At 42.4% G+C, this 22,775-nt stretch overlaps 1 protein-coding gene across 4 annotated transcripts in view; it reads right to left on the bottom strand.

Annotated features, from left to right (window-relative positions):
- ropn1l (rhophilin associated tail protein 1-like) overlaps positions 1-22,775 on the bottom strand; it is an 86,049-nt gene that overhangs the window by 46,704 nt on the left and 16,570 nt on the right. For all 4 annotated transcript variants that reach the window (XM_070880573.1, XM_070880572.1, XM_070880570.1 and 1 more), the window contains exon 5: positions 5,615-5,790. In XM_070880573.1, the coding sequence (XP_070736674.1) occupies positions 5,615-5,790 (176 nt within the window). The remainder of the gene's footprint in view (positions 1-5,614; positions 5,791-22,775) is intronic.

Genomic DNA, 22,775 nt, shown 5'->3' with positions numbered 1-22,775 from the left:
GTACCATGTGGGCAAATTCATGTGTGCTGAATTTACAATTGAACAATGATACTGTATTTTTTGTCTTTGAGTATCAAGCACATATTGATAAAGGATACTTTAGAATTCGCAACTGTGCTTCAGATTCACTACAGGATCGAGAACCATAGTGAGGGTCTCTCTTGTGATATGAGCACACTGATCCAATATGCTACCTCCAGTTCCTTTCATTAACCTTTGAAATGAGCTGGCCACCTATTTAATTCCAATAAACAGTCCGTCCCTTATTGCATATCTGATGTTTAAACGTTCAAAATCATGACCTTTTTCTGAGAAACAGAGTGCAAACAAAGTACTGGTGTTCAGAGGAATAGAATACAAAATGAGGGAGCGAATGTTAAATGTATATAGAACCTTGGTCAGACCATACTTGGAATAATGTATGCAGTCTGGTCTCCATATTACAAAAAGGATATTGAAGTACTGAAGAAAATGCAGAAAGGGTTTACAAGGATGTTACCAGAATTGAGAAGATGCAACTATCAGGGAAGATTGAGCAGGTTGGGCTCTTTTCTCTGCAAAAGAGAAGACTACAAGGAGACCTGATAGAGGTTTTTTAAATCATGAAGGAGTTCGATAGGATGGAAATGAAGAAACTGTTTCCACGTGGGTGAGTCCTGACAAGGGTTATAAATATAAAGTAGCCACTAACAGACCAAATAAAGAATTTACAGGAATGTCTTTACATAGAGCGTGATGAGATTATTAATTTACTGCTACATGGAGTGGGTTAAAGCAGATAGCATTAATGCATTTAAGAGGAGGCTTTATGCATACATGAAAGAATGGAGGGATATGGGAGCAGAGTGTGAAGAGGTAATTTGAGTGGGAGGAGACTCGTGTGGAATATAAACACCGGCATAGACCAGTTGGGCTGAATGGCCTGTGTCTGTGCTGTAGATTCTATGTAATACAAATAAAAATGTGCCACCATTATCAAACCTATTGCACTTTTTCTGAAAAACATCCCTCTTTGACCACAGTGAAAGCTGTTTCCTATACATCTGACACTTACAGCTATTTTGCAGGTAACTTTAAACTTAATTGAATTATTAAAATGCATTGTTACGGGTCATTTATATCTGATTAGCATATCCTATGCTAAGGCAAGGATGATACTCCAATTGGCTAAAGCAGCAGCTGTCACTCTGTTGGCCATTAGCTATTTTAGATGTAGTGATGCTCTCACCCGATAATAGCAACTCAAAAAGCATGTTGTGAATTTAGCCAAGGCTTAAGCTGGCAAATGCATAACCAAATTAGTTAACATAAATTGTGTGACAGAAACCAGCCAAGGCAGATCATATTTACAAAATTAGGAACAGGCATATGTTAAGAACATAAGAAATAGGAGTAGGAGTAGGCCATACGGCCCCTCAAGCCTGCTCTGCCATTCAATATCATGGCTGATCTACATCAACTCCACTTTTCCGCCCTATCCCGAATATCCCTCAATTCTCTTAGTGCCCAAAACTCTCTCAAACTCCATCTTGAGAATACTCAACAACTGAGCAACCACACCCTCTGGAGTAGAGAATTCCATAGATTCACAATCATCTCAGTTTGAAATGGCCGACCCCTTATCCTGAGACAATGACCCCTTGTTCAAGATTCCCCAGCCAGGGTAAACAACATCTCAGCATCTACCCTGGCAAGCCCTCTAAGAATTTTACACATTTCAATCACCTCTCACTCTTCTAAACTCTATGGAATATAGGCTTATTCTACTCAAATCACTCCTTATAGGACAGCCCTCTCATTCCAGGAATCAACCTAGTTGCACGCACTCTTAGGCAAGTATAACCTTCCTTAGTTAAGGAGACCAAAACTGCACACAGTACTACTCCAGGTCTCACCAATGCCCTATATAATTGCAGCAAGACTTCCTTACTTGTATACTCCAATCCCCTTGCAATAAAGGCTAACAGATCATTGCCTTCCTAATTACTTGCTGTACCTGCATGTTAACTTTGTGATTTGTGTACAAGAACATCCAAATCCATCTGAATATCAACATTTACGAGTCTCTCACCTTTTAAAAAATATTCTACTTTTCTACTCTTCCTACCAAAGTGGATAATTTCTCATTTGCCCCATTAGACTTTCTTGCCCAATCCCTTTGTAGCTTCTTTGCATCCTCCTCACAGTTTACTTTCCCACCTAGCTTTGTATTGTCTACAAACTTGAATATATTACACTCAGTCCTCTCATCTAAGTCATTGATATAGATTGTAAATAGTTGAATCCCAAGCACTGAGTTTTATATTCAAGTATATGTGGCATGATAAATAGATTTATATTTGGATTTAATAAAATGTTACATTAACCATTAGCTCCATTTATACCATCTTATTTTGTCTGACATCTACTTGTTAAGTGCTAGATTGGCTCATTGCTGGAAAATTGGCTGCCACTTTGCATACATCAACAGTCAATGCACTTTGAAAGTAACGCATTTGCTGTAAAAGGCTTTGAGATGTCCTAAGCACTTGGAAGGCATTATATAAATGCAAGTTGTCTTTCTCCTAGCACTACACAAATAAGATATAAAAGTTTTCTGCAATGATGATATTTTATTTATCCATAGAACTTCCAGGACAGCAAAACTTGCGGGTGATACTTGGGCTGAAAGACTAGACAGACTGGGGCCCTTTTCTCTGGAAAAGAGAAGGTTGAGAGGCAACCTGATAAGAGGTCTTTAAAATTATGAAGGGGTTCAATAGGATAGATGTAGAGAAGATGTTTCTACTTGTGGGGAGTCCAAAACTAGGGGCCATAAATATGATAGTCACTAATAAATCCAATAGGGAATTTAGGAGCAACTTCTTTACCGAGAGTGGTCAGAATGTGGAACTTGCTAGAAAGCAGTATAAAATCCATAAACCTGGAAATTCTCCTCGAAGCTCTGGGACAAAATATTTTTAATACTTTTTTAAAAAATCCCACCTTCACTTGTAGACCATAGATGCAACATATCACCCTTAGTTACCCACTCCCAATATTTTGCTGCACTGGGTTCCACACTAATTTAGACTGCCCTCTACTCCCCAACAGTCTACGCATGCCTCTGGTATCCATGTTCCTTCTTTGCTTCTCCCTGACCAACCTGTATCATATTTTGTGAGTTATGAAGCAAGTTATTTTTACTCCGACCACTTCATCAGATCCCTTTTCTTTTGAGTTGTCGGAAAAAGTAACGATTGACCAGTTTTTGGGCGAACATTTGTCAGTGTTGAAAATGATGCCTTTTTGCAACAAGTGTCAAAATCAATCAGTTTCAAATGACGTACAGCAATGTTCTGACGCAGGATAATATCTTCTATTGTCCCAGTATGATATTTCCGTTCTTCACTGTACCCTTCCATATAGTCTCTCATGCAAGTCCTCAATGCATGTAAGTTCCTGCACAATATTTTTACCTAAATCATTTTACTTTTTTTTTCTTTGTTTCAACTGAAAAGTCATGGGTTTATGTGTCCTCCTCAGCCAAGACATAAGTTTGGAGACCTGTGGGTTACCAAACTGTGAAGGGCAGTGGTATTGGAAGAAGTAGCTCAGAAATGATAAAATGAGTTAGACAAAATGTGTATGTAGATAGGTCAATGGCAAATGAAATTTAATGCAGCAAGGAAGGGAAATTGGGTAACATAGGTAGATTCTTTGCCTCATCAGCCATAGTTCAATGAGTAGCCTCTGAGTCAGAAGGCTGTGAGTTCAAGTCCCACTCCAGAGACACTTGTGCACATAATCCAGCCTGACACTTCAGTGCAGTACTGAGGGAGTGCTGCACTGTTGGAGGTGCCATCTCTCGGATGAGACATTAAACAATAGACATTTGCATCCCGTCTGCCCTTTCAGGTGGATGTAAAAGATTTCATGGCACTATTCGAAGATGATCAGGGTGTTCTCTTGGGGTCATGGTCAATGCTTATCCTTCAACCAACAGCATTAAAAAACAGATTATTTGGCCATTATCTCTGCTGTTTGTGGCACATTGCTGTGGGCAAATTGTCTGCTACGCTCACATTACAAGTGACTACACTTTAAAAAGTACTTCATTGGTTGTGAAGCACTTCGGGACATCCTGAGGTCGTGAAAGGCGCTATATAAATGCAAGTCCTTTCATTTCCTTATGAATACCATGGAACTAGCTAAGGATGAAGCATGAAAGAGACTTTTAAGTATTGCGAGACTCAATGCTAAACATGTCCAACCAATGCAGAGCAGCAATCAACAAAACCGACAGAATGTTGAACTTCACCATGATTTTATTGAATGGCGGAGCAGGTTTGAGGGGGTGAATGACCTACTCCTGCTCCTATTTCTTATGTTCTTATATATTTACACACCAGTAGAGTATAAGTCAGAGGGGGATATGATCCAACTATACAGTGCTCTGATCAGACTGTATCTTGAATATTGTGTCCAGTTCTGGTCGCCAAGAAATCAGAAAGATATTCAAGCGTTGGTGGCAGTGCAGAGAATAGTCACGAGAAATTACGGGAGTAATGAAACACAAGTGCAAACTAGTAAAAGGTAAAATTATGATTAATGTCCAGATATTAAAGATCCCATGGTACCATTTGAAAAGCAGGGAGTTCTCCCAGGGTCCTAACCAACATTCTTCCCTAAGCCAGTATCAAGGTGGTGAAAAGAAATTTAATTAATCAGCTATTCTTCTAACTGATGTTTGTGGGATCTTGCTAGTGAAGAATGGCTGCCATTGTTTTGCCAGAATAACAATTATTGCATGTTTGAAGCCACACACATACGTGTATAATAGACGGCCAATTTGATATCGCCGATTTTATACCATCGCCTTTAGGTATCAAAGTCTTGGGGCCATCAGAGAACCTGATCTTCTGTAAATGTCCCATCTAAAATGCGAACCCATCTTTTTTTTTTTGAAGATGCTAACTGATCTACTATACATTGCCAGCAATTTCTATGTTGTTGTCAATTTTCCTCCCCTTGCCCTCTCCTCTGCTGAAGAGACTGATGCTGTGCTGGTGGTATGGATGTGCTCACCCCAGTGGACTGTGAACATTGTCAGCAAGCTTTTCAACAATGGTGGGGAGGGGAGGAAAACAGTCCAACCAGATCACAGCTACATAGGGAAGGATGGTTGGGTAGAAATCAGGAGCAGGCACCCCAGCCAATTTTCCATTCCCTACCCCGTGGTCAAGTGTAGCATCCCTATTGCCACTGCAGATGGGATCTGAGAACTTTCTGTTTTTTATGGCTCAGATGCTCACTGCATAAACTTGCTGAGCCATTGGGGAATTGCCATCATCTTTTGTTTTTAATTTCCAATTTCACAGATTTTGTTTTTATTGCCACTATCTGAAATTAACTAAGAAGAATAAAAGGCAACTGCAGAAAGGAAACAAGTGATCATATCATTAGTGTCCCGTGATGTAATTATTGACATGTCACTATTATTTTGTATGCATCTTTTCAAATTACTGTTCAATGAGTACCAATTCTATTCTTTTATCACCTAGACTACACATAGCTAAAGTTAGAAGCCCCAGGCATGCTGCAGTTGTAGGGCTGAACTGTATTTCATACTCACACATCATCCTGTAAAGTCACAAGCATTTCTTCAATTTCAGGCTCCAGAATTTCCCCGTCCATCCTTGCCAGGTAGGTGTACAGATACTTGAACATTTCGAATTGGATGTGGGAAGCACCTCCCGTTGGGTCAGTCGTTAGGATTTCACAGGCGAATTTCAGGGCACTGAAGAGAGTCTTCAAAAAGAAATCAAAATATTTTTTATCTACTAACAGAGGTACATATTGTCATAATCATGTTTTTTTTATATTTTCTCCTGCAGTCTAAAACTGTCAAGGAAGAGAATGGGGGCAAGTATAATTGGAACACTTATCAATCGTCCTATAAATCATTAGTTTAAATTTGAAAGAATCAGCTTTACAAATGATGCAAATTGACTAATGGCTATGGCAAGGCTGCTGTGCTCAACGGAAAAACAATGTGCTTCGGAAAACTGCCCTATTGGAGAAAATGTTTGAACTACGAAGAATAGGGAAGATCATAACTATTTTATCTCCACATACAAATTTAGGAATTTTGTGCAACACAGCCCGACTGACCCATGCGTTTTATTGCACATGATTGTGCATTCACGTCTCTTCTCGGTTGAGGACTGACAATATCGCCAGAATGAGACACCTCTGTGGAATCGAGTGGGGAGAGAGAAACTTGGAGAGCACCAAGCAAAATTCTTAAACAATGATCCATCATGATTCTACCCCATGAAAATGGAGACTGAAGAATGAAAAAAAAACACTGATTTTTTGGGGGGATTGAAGAAGTTCCAAAATGTCTAGCAGCTATGCCCTGCTATTCTGCAATTAGCAAACTGTATATTGATTTAGTGATGTGGTGTAGAGTAGATTAAATCAAAACTTTAAATGGAGGTGCCATTGCTTTGTCCCTCTCCTTTTTCAGTTATGACATACGCATTATTTATTGTTTTTGTTCTGGTGGTAAGTTTGTAGCTATTTATAAAAGGGGAAAAAATGAAAAATTATATGGTTTAGAATTTTTTTGGGCAATGCTGAAGCACTTTAGTTAAAAGTGTTCATTCCAGGCCTCTCTTTTGACTTTGGGCAATGGGCACTATGCTGAGGAATCATACAGCACAGGAGGCCGCCATTCAGCCCATTGAGCCTGTGCCGGCTCTTTGAAAGAGCTATCCAAATTAGTCCCACACTACTGCTCTTTCCCCATTGACCTGCAAATTTTTCCACCCTCACAAAATAAATAATTGCTCATCATCACTGCTAGGTTAATATCCTGAAACACCCGACCCAACAGCATTGTAGGAGTAACTTCACCTCACAGACTGCAACGGTCCATCGCCACCACCACCTTCTCAAGGGAAACTAGGGATAGGCAATAATTGCCAGCGATGCCCATATCCCAAGAATGAATAAAATTAAAGTTCCATTGGCTGCTGTCATTGGAAATAAAGGGGAACAAGGGTGAATGCACAGTGGCATTCCACAATGCAGTGTGTGAGTTTGAGAATGATTGCATACATGGCAGAAATTGTCACTGCTGCTGGCATCGTGGGAGGTGCCAAGCAGATCCGAGGAGTGTTCCCAAAGGGAGAAAAATAGAACTTTCATTTATATAGCGCCTTTCACAACCTCAAGATGTCCCAAAGTGCTTTACAGACAATAAGTCACGATTATAACAAAAGAAAAATGTCAGCCAATTTCAGCACAGCAAGATCCCACAAACAGCAATATGATAATGAGCAGACAATCTGTTTTAGTGATGATCGAGGGATAAATATTAGCCAGGACACTGGGGAGAACGTCCTTGCTCGTCTATGGAATCTTTTCCGTACACCTCAGTACTGCACTGGAGTGTCACCTAGATTTTGTGCTCAAGTCTCTGGAGTAGGCCCTGAAGCCACAACCTTCTGATTCAGAGGCGAGAATACCACGGCTGACAGAAAGGAGGAGGTCACCTGTTTACCCTCCTGGGCAAAGAGTGGTTGTTTACGACATGAGAAGACTGTGTGAGGGGAGAAAGTAAAATCCCTTATCATTTATTTATCTCAAATACACCCCCCACCGCTAACATTGGACGTTAACGTGATTTGCCTGCTATACACAGTGGTCAGTAAAACCAAAAAGCGAAAGTCAACATTTTTTTTAAATCTCCGTTAAGCAATTGCTTCTCCTCATTGTTAGCAGTGGCATCCAGAATCTCATCACTAAGGTAATCATACTTTAACCAGGTGCGTACAGCTGATTGAAACTGCTTGAAGACCCGACTTTGCCTGAAATCAGCATACTTTACTTTGTAATTGACTCCTATGATGATAGGCGTTCAGAAGGATGAGGGGTGATCTTATAAAAACATTTAAAATAATGAAAGGGATAGGCAAGATAGAGGCAGAGAAGTTGTTTCCACTGGTCGGGAGACTAGAACTAAGGGGCACAGCCTCAAAATAAGGGGGAGCCAATTTAAAACCGAGTTGAGAAGGAATTTCTTCTCCCAAGAGGGTTGTGAATCTGTGGAATTCTCTGCCCAGGGAAGCAGTTGAGGCTAGCTCATTGAATGTATTCAAATCACAGATAGATAGATTTTTAATCAATAAGGGAATTAAGGGTTATGGGGAGCGGGCGGGTAAGTGGAGCTGAGTCCACGGCCAGATCAGCCATGATCTTGTTGAGTGGCGGAGTAGGCTCGGGGGGCTAGATGGCCTACTCCTGTTCCTAATTCTTATGTTCTTATAACAAATGGTTCGTGCCATTTGCCCAATATAGGCGGCTGCCTGTGATAAGGGTATGTATTAGTGGTGGGGACTGTAATGGAAAACCCCAGTGTAATGTGCATCTCATATTGTTTAACAAATAGTGTGCTAAAATGAGGATCTGCTGTACATGCAAATACGACACAAGCAAGTTCTCAGTAAAGTCCTGATGTTAGCAGACTTTTTCCAAGTCCCACTTGTTCCTATTTATAACAGAAGTTCCAAGAAGCTGTAAATTGGATGTCTAATTGGACAAATAGGTAAGAGAAGATAATTTCAATGGTGACGTTAAGCAGCTGTGACTAGTGGACTCGTGCAGGGCTCAGTTTTGGGACACCCCTTGCTGTTCACCACTTTTATTGATGGTTTCACTGTAGATATGGTGTGGAAAAGTCAGACTGTTGAATGGTAAATTGTAGAAAGTAGAGAAATGTAGGCCAATGTATGTTTGTGCTAAAGTAGCAAACATGAAGGTTCTATATCATATCATTAAAAAAAATGAGTGATCTATTTAACCAAATTCTGAACATACCACACAAGCAATAGCCAACATTGGGGTCTTAAAACAATAACTATGGGAATTGAATGGTTTTCCTGCACAAAATGAGATAATTTTAAAAAAAAATTATGAGAATTGCAGGGTGAATGGGTAGAATTCCTTTGTACTGAACCAAATGAGAATTTTTAGTTCAGGAAATCCAAAAATGAGTGATCTATTTAACCAAATTCTGAACATACCACACAAGCAATAGCCAACATTGGGGTCTTAAAACAATAACTATGGGAATTGAATGGTTTTCCTGCACAAAATGAGATAATTTTAAAAAAAAATAATGAGAATTGCAGGGTGAATGGGTAGAATTCCTTTGTACTGAACCAAATGAGAATTTTTAGTTCAGGAAATCCAAAACTAAATCAAAAATAAGGATTAGCCATGAGCCTCCATTTGCAAGGTTCCACAATCTCAGAATAAGGGGTCGGCCATTTAAGACTGAGATGAGGAGAAATTTCTTCACTCAGAGGGCGGTGAATATTTGAATAAAAGTCTGTGGATGCTCAGTCATTGAGTATATTCAAGACAGAGATCGATAAAGTTATGAATATTTAGGGAATCAAGGGATATGGGGATAGTGCAAGAAAGTGGAGTTGAAGTACAAGATCAGCCATGATCTTATTGAATGGCCTCAGGCTCGAGGGGCCGAATAGCCCACGCCTGCTTCTATTTCTTATATCCAAGTACTTTTTAAATGCGATGAAGGTTTCTGTCCCTGCCACCCTTCTCGGCACTGCATTCCAGATGCCCACCACCCTCTGGGTAAAAAAAATTCTCCTCAACTCCTTCTTTCAATTATTTTAAATTTATGCCCCCTAGTTACGCACCTCGCTGCTAAGGGAAATTGGTCCTTCCTATCCACTCTATCTAGGTTCCACCTCTATTAAGTTTCCCCGAGCTTCCTCTGTGCCAAAGAAAACAACCTCAGCCTATCCAATCTTTCTTCATAGTTAAAATTATCCAGTCCTGGCAACACCCTCGTAAATCTCCTCTGTACCTGCTCTAGTGCAATCACATATTTCCTATAATGTAGTGACCAGAACTGTATGCAGTACTCTAGTTGTGGCCTAACTAGTGTTTTATACAGTTCAAACATAACCTCCCTGCTCTTATATTCTATGCCTCGGCTAATAAAGGAAAGTATCCCATATGCCTTCTTAACCACCTTATCTACCTGTCCTGATACCTTCAGGGATCTGTGGACATGCACTCCAAGGTCCCTCTGTTCCTCGCACAGTGGCTCAGTGGTTAGCGCACTCATCTCTGAGTCAGAAGATTGTGGGTTCAATTCCCACTCCAGGGACTTGAGCACATAAATCTAGGCTGACACTCCAGTACAGTGCTGAGGGAGTGCTGCACTGTCGGAGATGCTGTCTTTCAGATGAGACGTTAAACCGAAGTCCAGTCTGCTCTCTCAGGTGGACTATGGCACTATTTCAAAGAAGAGCAGGGGAATTATGCCTGGGTGTCCCGGCCAATATTTATCCCTCAATCAACATCACTAAAACTGGTCACTATCACATTGCTGTTTGTGGGAGCTTGCTGCGCGCAAATTGGCTGCGCGCAAATTGGCTGCCACGTTTCCCACATTACAACAGTGATAACACTCCAAAAGTACTTAATTGGCTGTAAAGTGTTTTGAGACATCCGGTGGCGTGAAAGGCACTATATAAATGTAATTCATTCATTCTTGCTCTGCACTTCTCAGTATCCTACCATTTATTGTGTATCCCCTTGCCTTGTTAGCCCTCCCCAATTGCATTACCTCACACTTCTCTGGACTGAATTCAGTTTGCCACTTTTTTTACCCACCTGACCAATCTATTGATATCTTCCTGCAGTCTACAGCTTTCTTCCTCACTATCAATGACACAGCCAATTTTTGTATTATTAGCAAATTTCTTAATCATTCCCCCTACATTGAAGTCTAAATCATTGATATATACCACAAAGAGCAAGGGACCTGGTACTGAGCCCTGCGGAACCCCACTGGAAACAGCCTTTCCAGTCAAAAAAATACCTGTCGACCATTACCCTTTTCTTCCTGACACTGAGCCAATTTTGGATCCAACTTACCACTTTCCCTTGGATCCTATGGGCTTTTAGTTTTCTGACCAGTCTGCCATGTGGGACCTTGTCAAAAGCCTTGCTAAAATCCATGTAGACGACATCAAATCACTACCCTCATCGACCCTCCTGTTAACCTCATCAAAAAATTCTTTCAAGTTAGTCTGACATGACCTTCTTAAAAAATCGATGCTGACTGTCCTTGATTAATTCGTGTCTTTTCTAAATGACGATTAATACCGGTCCTGAGAATTTTTTCCAATAATTTGCCCACCACCGAGGTTAGGCTGACTGGCCTTTAATTACTCGGTCTATTCCTCTCCACTTTTTAAAACAATGTACAACATTAGCAGTCCTCCAGTAAACGTCTAACTACAAATAACAAGTGCTTGACAGCTCCATCTGGTGTTGAATCCTAGAATCACGAAGCTCAATCTTCTAACTGGAACATAACTTCGATGACTACATTTCAAAACGAATTTGTTGGTTGTGAAGTGCTTTGGAAAATATTGAGGTCGTGAAAGATGCTATCTAAATGCAAGTTCTTTCTTTCAATTGTCTCAACCTTGGCCTAGAAAGCCTGGATCCTTCTATTCATTATGAAAACAGCAAGAGATTATTTTGATAAAACCCGCAACCCAAGGGACGAGTAGCTGCTTTTAGTGACAGACCTATTAGATAATCATTGGACAGGTTAAAAAGTCGCAGGAACAACCCTCCCACTGGTTGGGTACACAGAGGAAAGAGAATAGAGACGCAGGGTAGTCTCCACCCAGTTAGGTCTGGTGAGGGATCCTGGCCTGATGAGGAGAAACCCGTTGATCTCAAGCCCAGAGCCTGTCAGAATCGGAACGGTTGACCAGAAAAAGGTAAGCAAGCCCACTAATAGGGATAGCATGGCGTATTTTAATTACTTTTCTTGTTCTCAAGAGGAGGGTTCTAAAGTTAGTTGAATCAATTTGCGATTTGATTGCATTTGTTGTCTGTGTTTGTCTGTAACATAGTTTATAACGATTTGTATTTGGCCTCATCTCACTAAGTATTTCTCAGTCTGCTTTCAAAAAAATTGGAGTGCACACGAGAAAGACACGATATCCATTTCAGATCACGAGGAGTCTAAGGGCTTGATTTTCGGTTGCTATAGCCTCAGTTAGCGATCAGAGGGGGCTTAATGCGAGCGTTAGAGCTTAGTGACCGGGCGTGCAGATTTTAGCGTCCCGACGAAAAATTCATTAGAGGCTCGCCAGGGGCGAAAACCATTAGTCCCTGGCTGCTGATGATCACTCTGATCATGACATATTACTGGTGCAACGCGCACGCTTGCGCCTGGTCGCTAAATTTGGTGTGTGCGCCTCATTGAGCACCCACTAATAACATTTGGAAAAACAATTGGTACAGGCTTGCAGAGTCGTTAACTGGTGGCTACTTAAAGGGATGAGGAAGCGCTTCCCTCGGAGGTGACAGTCAGTGCAACGTTTACATAGAGCACGGTGCATGAGCCTCCGAGTTTGCAGCGGCAGACAGATATAACAGTACAGGTTGAAAACAAGTGATTTTGAAAACTTTAATGGGTCCATTACTATGCCGTTTCTTTAAGACTCGGCTTTTCTCGGGATCTGATTCGAAGTTCCGCGCATGCGCAATGGGTCCGCTAAATGTACCGATCAAACTTTCGTTGTTGTCCCGCCACCCCCCAGCTCTGGTGTGCAACAGCTGATTTATCACCCATGTCAGCTCTCTGACCGATTTTGATGAATTTCTGGGCGGGAGGCGCAAACCTTTTCAAGGCGCTAAAAGTACCGCTCCGCCTGAAATGAAGCCGCAACAGAGACACGACCGAATTTCTCCCCCTAAGTATTAATTACAGCCTTGGGTTACCCAAACATATTAGATATTGGGCAGCATGGGCATGCCCTTGTATAGAAGGTGGTTGGACTAATTCCAGGGATGAAAAACAATGCTGTACCCAAGAGAATATCCCAAGATGCAGCAAATCGCAAACTAATAATCTGTTTTTGGTGGCGTTGAGGGAATAATGCAGACCAGGATACTGGGAGAATACCCTGCTCTGCTTTGAATAGTTTGCATTAATCTGCAAAGGTTTAATGTCTCGTCCAAAAGACAGCAACCCAAACAATGCTGCATTCTCTCAGTTCTGCATTTAAATGTCATCCCAGATTATGAGTTCAAGTGTGTAGTGTGGCTTGAACCAACAACCTCCTGGCACAGGGGTGAGAATGCCACCAACTGAGCCAAGCTCAAGTTGTCCATTAAGATCCAAGGTAAAGCTTTTTTAACTGGCATAACAATGTGCATTAGTCCTGAATGCAAAAGAATATCCTCTAACATGCAAATCCAACATTCTGACACGAGCTGTCAAATCAGGAACCAATGGTGCCAAATTATGATCAGACAATGCAGTTCCCAGCTCCATGCACATCTTGCAAAAATCCCTATTCGAATCCTTCAGTCCAGCTTCGGCCTTACTTACAGCACAATGACCACTCTGGCCAAAGTCACAAGTGACATTCTCCGTGACTGTGGCTGAAGCGCATTATCCCTCCTTGCCCTCTCTGTAGCATTTCTTGTGGTTGATCACACATCCTCATTCATTTCCTCTCCTCTATTGTCTAGCTCTGTGGGATCGCCCTCGTTTTAATGCACTTCCACCTGTCCAAAGACAGCCAATGGCTTCTCTTCCTATCTCCAGCAATGGCTTCTCTTCTTACACCCACATTATCTTTGAAGTCCCCCACGGATCTATCTACCACATTCCCCTTGGTAGTATCTTCAGGCATGGGATCATCTTCCATATGTATGCTGATTACCCAGCTCTCTCTCTCCACTGCTTTATTCAACCATAGGACCACTACTGGTCGAATCCTGAAGAACATAGCTGTCAGGCTGCAGCAGGTAGTAAGAGGACCAACATGAGGGGAAAAACCCACTTGACCTCATCTTCACCAATCTACCTGTCGCAGATGCATCTGTCCATGACAGCATTGGTATCAGTGACTACCGCACATTGTCGAGACGAAGTCCCGTCTTCACACTGAGGACACCCTCCATTGTGTTGTGTAGCACTACCACTGTGCTAAATGGGATAGATTCAGAACAGATCTAGCAGCTCAAAACTGGGCATCCATGAGACACTGTGGGACATCAGCAGCAGCAGAATTGTAATCCACCACAATCTGTAATCTCATGGCCCGACATATCCCTCACTCTACCATTACCATCAAGCCTGGGGACCATCCCTGGTTCAATGAGGAGTGCAGAAGAGCATGTCAGGAGCAGCACCAGATGTATCTAAAAATGAGGCCTCATCAGTCTACTCTCAATCATCAGCAAAGTGATGGTCAACAGTGCAATCATGAGGCACTTACCAATAACCTGCTCACCGATGCTCAGTTTGGGTTCCATCAGGACCACTTGGCTCCAGACCTCATTGCAGCCTTGATCCAAACATGGACAAAAGAGCTGAATTTCAGAGGTGAGGTGAGAGCAACTGCCCTTGACATCAAGGCAGCATTTGACAGAGTGTGGCAACAAGGAGCCCTAGTAAAATTGAAGTCAATGCAAATCAGAGGAATACTCTCCACTGGCTGGAGTCATACCCAGCACAAAGGAAAATAGTTGTGATTGATGGAGGTCAATCATCTCAGCTCCAGGACATCACTGCAGGAGTTCCTCAGGGCAGTGTCCTAGGCCCAACCATCTTCAGCTGCTTCATCAATGACCTTCCCTCCATCATTAGGTCAGAGTGGGGATGTTTGCTGATGATTGCACAGTGTTCAGTTCCATCGCAACTCCTGAGATAATAAAGCAGTCCATGCCCACATGCAGCAAGGTCTGGACAACATTCAGGCTTGGGCTGATAAGTGGCAAGTAACATTCACGCCATACAAGTGCCGTGCAATGAATATCTCCAACAAGTGAGAGTCTAACCACCACCCCTTGACATTCAACAGCATTACCATCACCGAATCCCCCACCATCAACATCCTGGGGGTCACCATTGACCAGAAACTTAACTGGACCAATCACATAAATACTGTGGCAACAAGAGCAGATCAGAGGCTGGGTATTCGGTGGCAAGTGTTTCACCTCCTGGCTCCCTAAAGTCTTTCCACCAGTGACAAGGCACATGTCAGGAGTATGATCATAGAATCATAGAATGGTTACAACACGGAAGGCGGCCATTCGGCCCATCAAACCTGTGCTGGCTCTCTGCAAGAACATCTCAGCTAGTCCCACTCTCCTGTTCTTTTCCCGTAGCCCTGCAAAATGTTTTCTTTCAGGTACTTATCCAACTCCCTTTTGAAAGTCGTGATTGAGACTGCCTCCACCACCCTTTCAGGCAGTGCATTCCAGATCCCAATCACTTGCTGCGTAAATGTTTTTTTTCTTATGTCGCCTTTGGTTCTTTTGCCAATCACCTTAAATCTGTGTCATCTGGTTCTCGACCCTTCTGCCAATGGAAACAGTTTCTCTCTATCTACTCTGTCCAGACCCCTCATGATTTTGAGTACCTCTATCAAATCTCCTCTCAATCTTCTCTGCTCTAAGAACAACCCCAGCTTCTCCCAATCTATCCATGTAACTGAAGTCCAGCATCCCTGGAATCCTTCTCGTAAATAATTTCTGCAATCTCTCCAAGGCCTTCACATCCTCCCTAAAGTACAATTCCCAGAATTGGACACAATACTCCAGTTAAGGCCAAACCAGTGTTTTATAAAGGTTCATCATAATTTTCACATTATTGTAATCTATACCACTATTCATAGAAACATGGAAACATGGAAATTTACAGCGCAGAAGGAGGCCATTTCGGCCCATCGTGTCCACACCGGCCGACAAAGAGTTGCACAGCCCTCGGTCAGCAGCCCTAAAGGTTACATATAAACCTATGAACAATGACGGAAAGGCAAAGAGCACCCAGCCCAACCAGTCCGCCTCACACAACTGCGACACCCCTTATACTGAAACATTCTACACTCCACCCCAACCGGAGCCATGTGATCTACTGGGAGAGGCAAAAACCAGATAAAAACCCAGGCCAATTTTGGGAGAAAAAATCTGGGAAAATTCCTCTCCTACCCATCCAGACAATCGAAACTAGTCCAGATCATCACGCTGGCCGTATTCTATTCCCTGCAGTACTTACCATTATACCTGCGCCATCCAACAAAGGGTCATCCAGTCTAATCCCAATTACCAGCTCTGGATCCGTAACCCTGCAGGTTACGGCACTTTAAGTGCCCATCCAACCATCTCTTAAAAGTGGTGAGGGTTTCTGCATCCACCACTCTTCCAGGCAGCGAGTTCCAGATCCCCACAACTCTCTGCGTAAAGAAGCCCCCCATTAAATCCCCTCTAAACCTTCCACCAACCTCCTTAAAACTATGCCCTCTTGTAATATACTCTTCCACCAATGGAAATAGGCCCTTATTATCCACTATGTCCAGGCCGCTTAATATTTTGTACACCTCAATGAGGTCTCCTCTCAACCTCCTCTGTTCCAATGAGAACAAACCCAGCCTATCCAATCTGTCCTCATAACTAAGTTTCTCCATTCCAGGCAGCATCCTAGTAAATCTCCTCTGGACCCTCTCTAATGCAATCACGTCCTTCCTATAATACGGCGACCAGAACTGCATGCAGTACTCCAGCTGTGGCCTAACCAAAGCATTAGACAATTTAAGCATAACTTCCCTGCTCTTATACTCTGTGCCTCGGCCAATAAAGGCAAGAATTCCGTATGCCTTCTTAACCTTATCCACCTGGCCTGCTACTTTCAGGGATCTGTGGATAAGCACTCCAAGGTTCTTTTGTTCATCTACACTATTAAGTGGCCTACTACTTAACGTGTATACCCTTTCCTTATTAGCCCTCCGAAAGTGTGTCACCTCACACTTCTCTGAATTAAATTCCATTTGCCACTGCTCTGCCCACCTGACCAGTAGGTTGATATCCTCCTACAGCCCATGACTTACCTCATTATCAACCACACAGCCAATTTTAGTGTCATCTGCAAACTTCTTAATCATACTCCCTGTATTCAAATCTAAATTGTTGATATATACCACAAAAAGCAAGGGATCCTGTACTGAGCCCCAAAAAGCAAGGGACCACACTGGAAACATCCCTCCAGTCACAAAAACATCCATCAATGGATTACCCTTTGCTTCCAAGCCAATTTTGGATCCAACTTGCCACTTTGCCCTAGATCCCATGGGCTTTAACCTTCGTGACCAGTCTACTATGTGGGACCTTATCAAAAGCCTTACTAAAGTCCATATATATTAAATTGTATGCACTACCCTCATCGAGCCTCTTGGTTACCTCCTCAAAAAATTCAATCAGGTTAATCAAACACGATCTTCCCTTAACAAATCCGTGCTGACTGTCCCTAATTAATCCTTGCCTTTCCAAATGTAGATTTATCCTGTCTTTCAGGATTTTTTCCAATAATTTTCCCATCACTGAGGTTAGGCTGACAGGCCTGTAATCACTCAGCCTATCCCTTTCTCCCTTCTTAAACAAGGGTACTACATTAGCAGTCCTCCAATCCTCCGGCACCATGCCCAGAGCCAAAGAGGACTGGAAAATGATGGTCAAGGCCTCTGCTATTTCCTCTTTTACTTCGCTCAACAGCCTGGGATGCATTTCATCCGGGCCTGGGGATTTATCTACTTTCAAAGCTGCTAAGCCCCTTAATATTTCCTCTCACTATATTTATTTCATCCAGAATATCACACTCCTCCTCGATAGCAGTATCTGCATTGCCCCTTTCCTTTGTGAAAACAGATGCAAAGTATTTGTTAAGAACACTACCAACATCTTCCACCTCCACACAAAGATTACCCTCATGGTCCCTTATAGGCCCTACCCTTTATTTAGTTACCCTCTTAGTTACTTTTAATATATTTATAGAACATCTTTAGGTTTTCCTTAATTTTACTGGCCAAGTATTTCTCGTGCCCTCTCTTAGCATTCCTAATATCCTTTTTAATTTTGCCTCTTAACTTTCTATATTCCTCTAAAGATTCTATAGTATTTAGCCATTGGTATATGATATAAGGGTACTTTTTTTCTTAACAGGGGAGGATTAAGTCCCTCGACTACCAGGGGGCTCTAGAATTATTTTTCCCAGATTTTTTCTTTAAGGGCACATGTTTGGCCTGAGCCTTCCGGATCTCCTCCTTAAATGCCTCCCACTGTTCCGACACTGATTTACCCACAAGTAGCTGTTTCCAGTCCACTATGGCCAAATCACTCCTTAACTTAGCAAAATTAACTTTTCCCCGATTTGGAACTTTTATTCCGGGCCTATCCTTGTCCTTATCCACAACCAACTTGAATCTGACTGAATTAAGTCAGACCCAAGTGATCTCCCATTAATACCCCTTCAACCTGCCCAGCTTCATTCCCAAAACTAAATGCAAGACCGCCCCCTCTCATGTTGGGCTTGCTACATACTGACTAAAAAAGTTCTCTTGAATGCATTTCAAGAATTCCGCACCCTCTATACCCTTCACACTAAATTTGTCCCAATCAATATTTGGATAGTTAAAATCCTCTACGATTACTACCCTATGGTTTTTGGACTTCACAACAATTTGCCTACATATTTGCTCCTCTCTATTTCCCTCCCACTGTTTGGGGGTCTTTAATACACGCCCAGCAGTGTGATCGCCCCTTTTTTTTTTCAATTCGACCCATATGGCCTCATTTGATGATCCCTCTAACATATCATTCCTCCTCACCACTGTAATAGTTTCTTTAATCAGTACCTCGACCCCCCCCCCTCCCCCGTTTTTACCCCTCTCTCTACCTTGTCTAAAAATCCTGTAGCCAGGAATATTGATCTGCCAAACCTGCCCCTCTTTCAGCCATGTTTCTGTAATGGCTATAACGTCATACTCCCAAGCATCTATCTACCTGTGCTCTTAGCTCATCCGCCTTATTCGCTATACTCCTTGCATTAAAGTATACACCATTCAGCACAGGAAGACTCACATGAAGCCCAGGGTCCTGTAAGCTTTTTTAAACTGCTTTCTCAACCTGCTCTGTCACCTTCAATGATTTGTGCACATATACCCCTAGGTCTCTCTATTCATGGATTGTACCCTTTAGTTTATATTTCCTCTCCTCATTCTTTCTACCAAAATGTATCACTTCACACTTTTCTGCATTAAATTTTATCTGCTACATATCTGCACATTCCACCAGCCTGTCTATGTCTTCTTGAAGTCTATCATAATCCTCCTCACTGTTCACTATACTTCCAAGTTTTGTGTCATCTGCAAATTTTGAAATTGTGCCCTGTACACCCACATCCAAATCATTAATATATATCAAGAAAATCAGTAGTCCTGGTACTGAGGAACTCCAGTCCGAAAAACAACCGTTCACCACTACTCTCTGTTGCCTGTCAATTAGCCAATTTCGTATCCATGCTGCCACTGTCCCTTTTATTTCATCAGCTTCAACTTTGCTGGCACTTTGTCGAACGTCTTTTGGAAGTCCATGTACACAACGTCAACCGCATTGCTCTCATCAACCCTCTCTCTTACTTCATCAAAAAACTCAATTAAGTTGGTTCAACATGATTCGCCTTTAACAAATCCACGCTGGCTTTCCGTAATTAATCCACACTTGTCCAAGTGACTGTTAATTTTATCCCTGATTATTGTTTCTAAAATTGTCCCCACTACCGAGGTTAAACTGACTGGTCTGCAAGTTGCTGTGTGTAACATTTGCAATTCTCCAGTCCTCTGGCACCTGTTTCTAAGGAGGATTGGAAGATTATGGCCAGTACCACCGCGATTTCTTCCTTCAATTCCCTCAGCGTCGTAGAATGCATCCCATCTGCTCTTGATTACTTATCTACTTTAAGTAGAGCCATGCTTTCTAGTATCTCGTCTTTATCAATTCTTATCCCATCCAATATCTCCTCTACCTCCTCTTTTACTATGTCTATGGCAGCATCTTCTTCCTTGGTGAAGAGAGATGCAAAGTACTCATTTAGTACCTCAGCCATACCCTCTGCCTCCATGCATAGGTCTCTCTTTTGGTCCCGAATTGGCACCAGCCCTCCTCTTACTACCCATTTACTATTTATATGCCTATAGAAGACTTTTGGATTACCTGTTTTGTTAGCTGCCATTCTATTCTCATACCCTCCCTCTGCCCCTCTTAATTACTTTTTCACTTCTCCTGTGCACGTTCTATATTTGGCCTGATGGAATACTCTCCACTTGCCATGATGAGTGCAACTCCAACAACACTCAAGTAGCTCGACGCCACCGAGGACAAAGCAGCGCACTTGATTATCATCCCATCCACTACCTTAAACATTCACTCCCTCTACCACCGGTGCAATGTGGGGCTACAGTGAGTACCATCTACAAGATGCACTGCAGCAACTCAGCAAAGCTTCTCCGAAACCCGCGACCTCTACCACCTAGAAGGACAAAGGCAGCAGGTGCGTGTGAACACCATCACCTGTAAGTTCCTCTCCAAGTTACACACCATCCTGACTTGGAAGTATATCGCCGTTAGTTCATTGTCACTGGCTCTAAATTCTGGAATGCCCTCCCTAACAGCACTATGGGAGTATAGAAACATATAAAATAGGTGCAGGAGTAGGCCATTCGGCCCTTCGAGCCTGCACCACCATTCAATAAGATCATGGCTGATCATTCACCTTAGTACTGCTTTCCTGCTTTCTCTCCATACCCCTTCATCCCTTTGGCCATAAGGGCCACATCTAACTCCCTCTTGAATATATCCAATTAACTGGCATCAACAACTTTCTGCGGTAGGGAATTCCACAGGTTAACAACTCTCTGAGTGAAGAAGTTTCTTCTCATCTCAGTTCTAAATGGCTTACCCCTTATCCTTAGACTGTGTCCCCTGTTCTGGACTTCCCCAACATCGGGAACATTCTTCCTGCATCGAACCTGTCCAGTCCCATCAGAATTTTACATGTTTCTATGAGATCCCCTCTCATCCTTCTAAACTCCAGTGAATAAAGGCCCAATCGATCCAGTCTCTCCTCATATGTCAGACCAGCCATCCAGGGAATCAGTCTGGTGAACCTTCGCTGCACTCCCTCAATAGCAAGAACATCCTTCCATAGATTAGGAGACCAAAACTGAACACAATATTCCAGGCGAGACCTCACCAAGGCCCTGTACAACTGCAGTAAGACCTCCCTGCTCCTATGCTGAAATTCCCTAGTTATGAAGGCCAACATACCATTTGCCTTCTTCACTGCCTGATGTACCTGCACGCCAACTTTCAATGACTGATGTACCATGACACCCAAGTCTCGTTGCACCTCCCTTTTTCCTAATTTGCCGCCATTCAGATAATATTCTGCCTTCGTGTTTTTGCCCCCAAAGTGGATAACCTCACATTTATCCACATTATACTGTATCTGCCATGCATTTGCCCACTCACTTAACCTGTCCAAGTCACCCTGCAGCCTCTTAGCATCCTCCTCACAGCTCACAATGCCACCCAGTTTAGTGTCATTTGCAAACTTGGAAATATTACACTCAATTCCCTCATCCAAATCATTAATGTATATTGTAAATAGCTGAGGTCCCAGCACTGAGCCCTGCGGCACCCCACTAGTCACTGCCTGCAATCCTGAAAAAGATCCATTTATCCCGACTCTCTGCTTCCTGTCTGCCAACCAATTCTCTATCCACATCAGTACATTACCCCCAATACCATGTGCTTTAATTTTGCACACCAATTTCTTGTGTGGGACCTTGTCAAAAGCCTTTTGAAAGTCCAAATACACCACATCCACTGGTTCTTCCTTGTCCACTCTACTAGTTACATCCTCAAAAAATTCCAGGAGATTTGTCAAGCATGATTTCCCTTTCATAAATCTATGTTGACTTGGACCGATCCTGTCACTGCTTTCCAAATGCGCTGTTATTTCATAAAATTGATTCCAACATTTTCCCCACAACTGATGTCAGACTAACTAATTACCTGTTTTCTCTCTCCCTCCTTTTTAAAAAAGTGGTGTTACATTAGCTACCCTCCAGTCCATAGGAACTGATCCAGAGTCAATAGACTGTTGGAAAATGATCACCAATGCATCCACTATTTCTAGGGCCAATTCCTTAAGTATACTGGGATGCAGACTATCAGGCCCCGGGGATTTATCGGCCTTCAATCCCATCAATTTCTCTAACACAATTTCCCGCCTAATAAGGATATCCTTCAGTTCCTCCTTCTCACTCGACCCTCAGTCCCCTAGTACATCCGGAAGGTTATTTGTGTCTTCCTTCGTGAAGACAGAACCAAAGTATTTGTTCAACTGGTCTGCTATTTCTTTGTTCCCCATTATAAATTCACCTGAATCTGACTGCAAGGGACCTACGTTTGTCTTCACTAATCTTTTCTCTTCACATATCGATAAAAGCTTTTGCAGTCAGTTTTTATGTTCACGGCAAGTTTCCTCTCATACTCTATTTTCCCCCTCCTAATTAAACCCTTTGTCCTCTTCTGCTGAATTCTAAATTTCTCCCAGTCCTCAGGTTTGCTGCTTTTTCTGGCCAATTTAGATGCCTCTTCTTTGGATGTAACACTATCCTTAATTTCCCTTGTTAGCCACGGTTGAGCCACCTTCCCAGTTTTATTTTTACTCCAGACATGGATGTACAATTGTTGAAGTTCATCCATGTGATCGTTAAATGTTTGCCATTGCCTATCCATCGTCAACCCTCCAAGTATCATTTGCCAGTCTATTCTAGCCAATTCACGTCTCATACCATCGAAGTTACCTTTCCTTA

Source organism: Pristiophorus japonicus, chromosome 5 (genome assembly GCF_044704955.1).
Source record: "Pristiophorus japonicus isolate sPriJap1 chromosome 5, sPriJap1.hap1, whole genome shotgun sequence".
In the NCBI taxonomy this organism is placed as follows: Eukaryota; Metazoa; Chordata; class Chondrichthyes; family Pristiophoridae; genus Pristiophorus; species Pristiophorus japonicus.
This window is presented reverse-complemented; position numbering and strand designations above follow the sequence as displayed.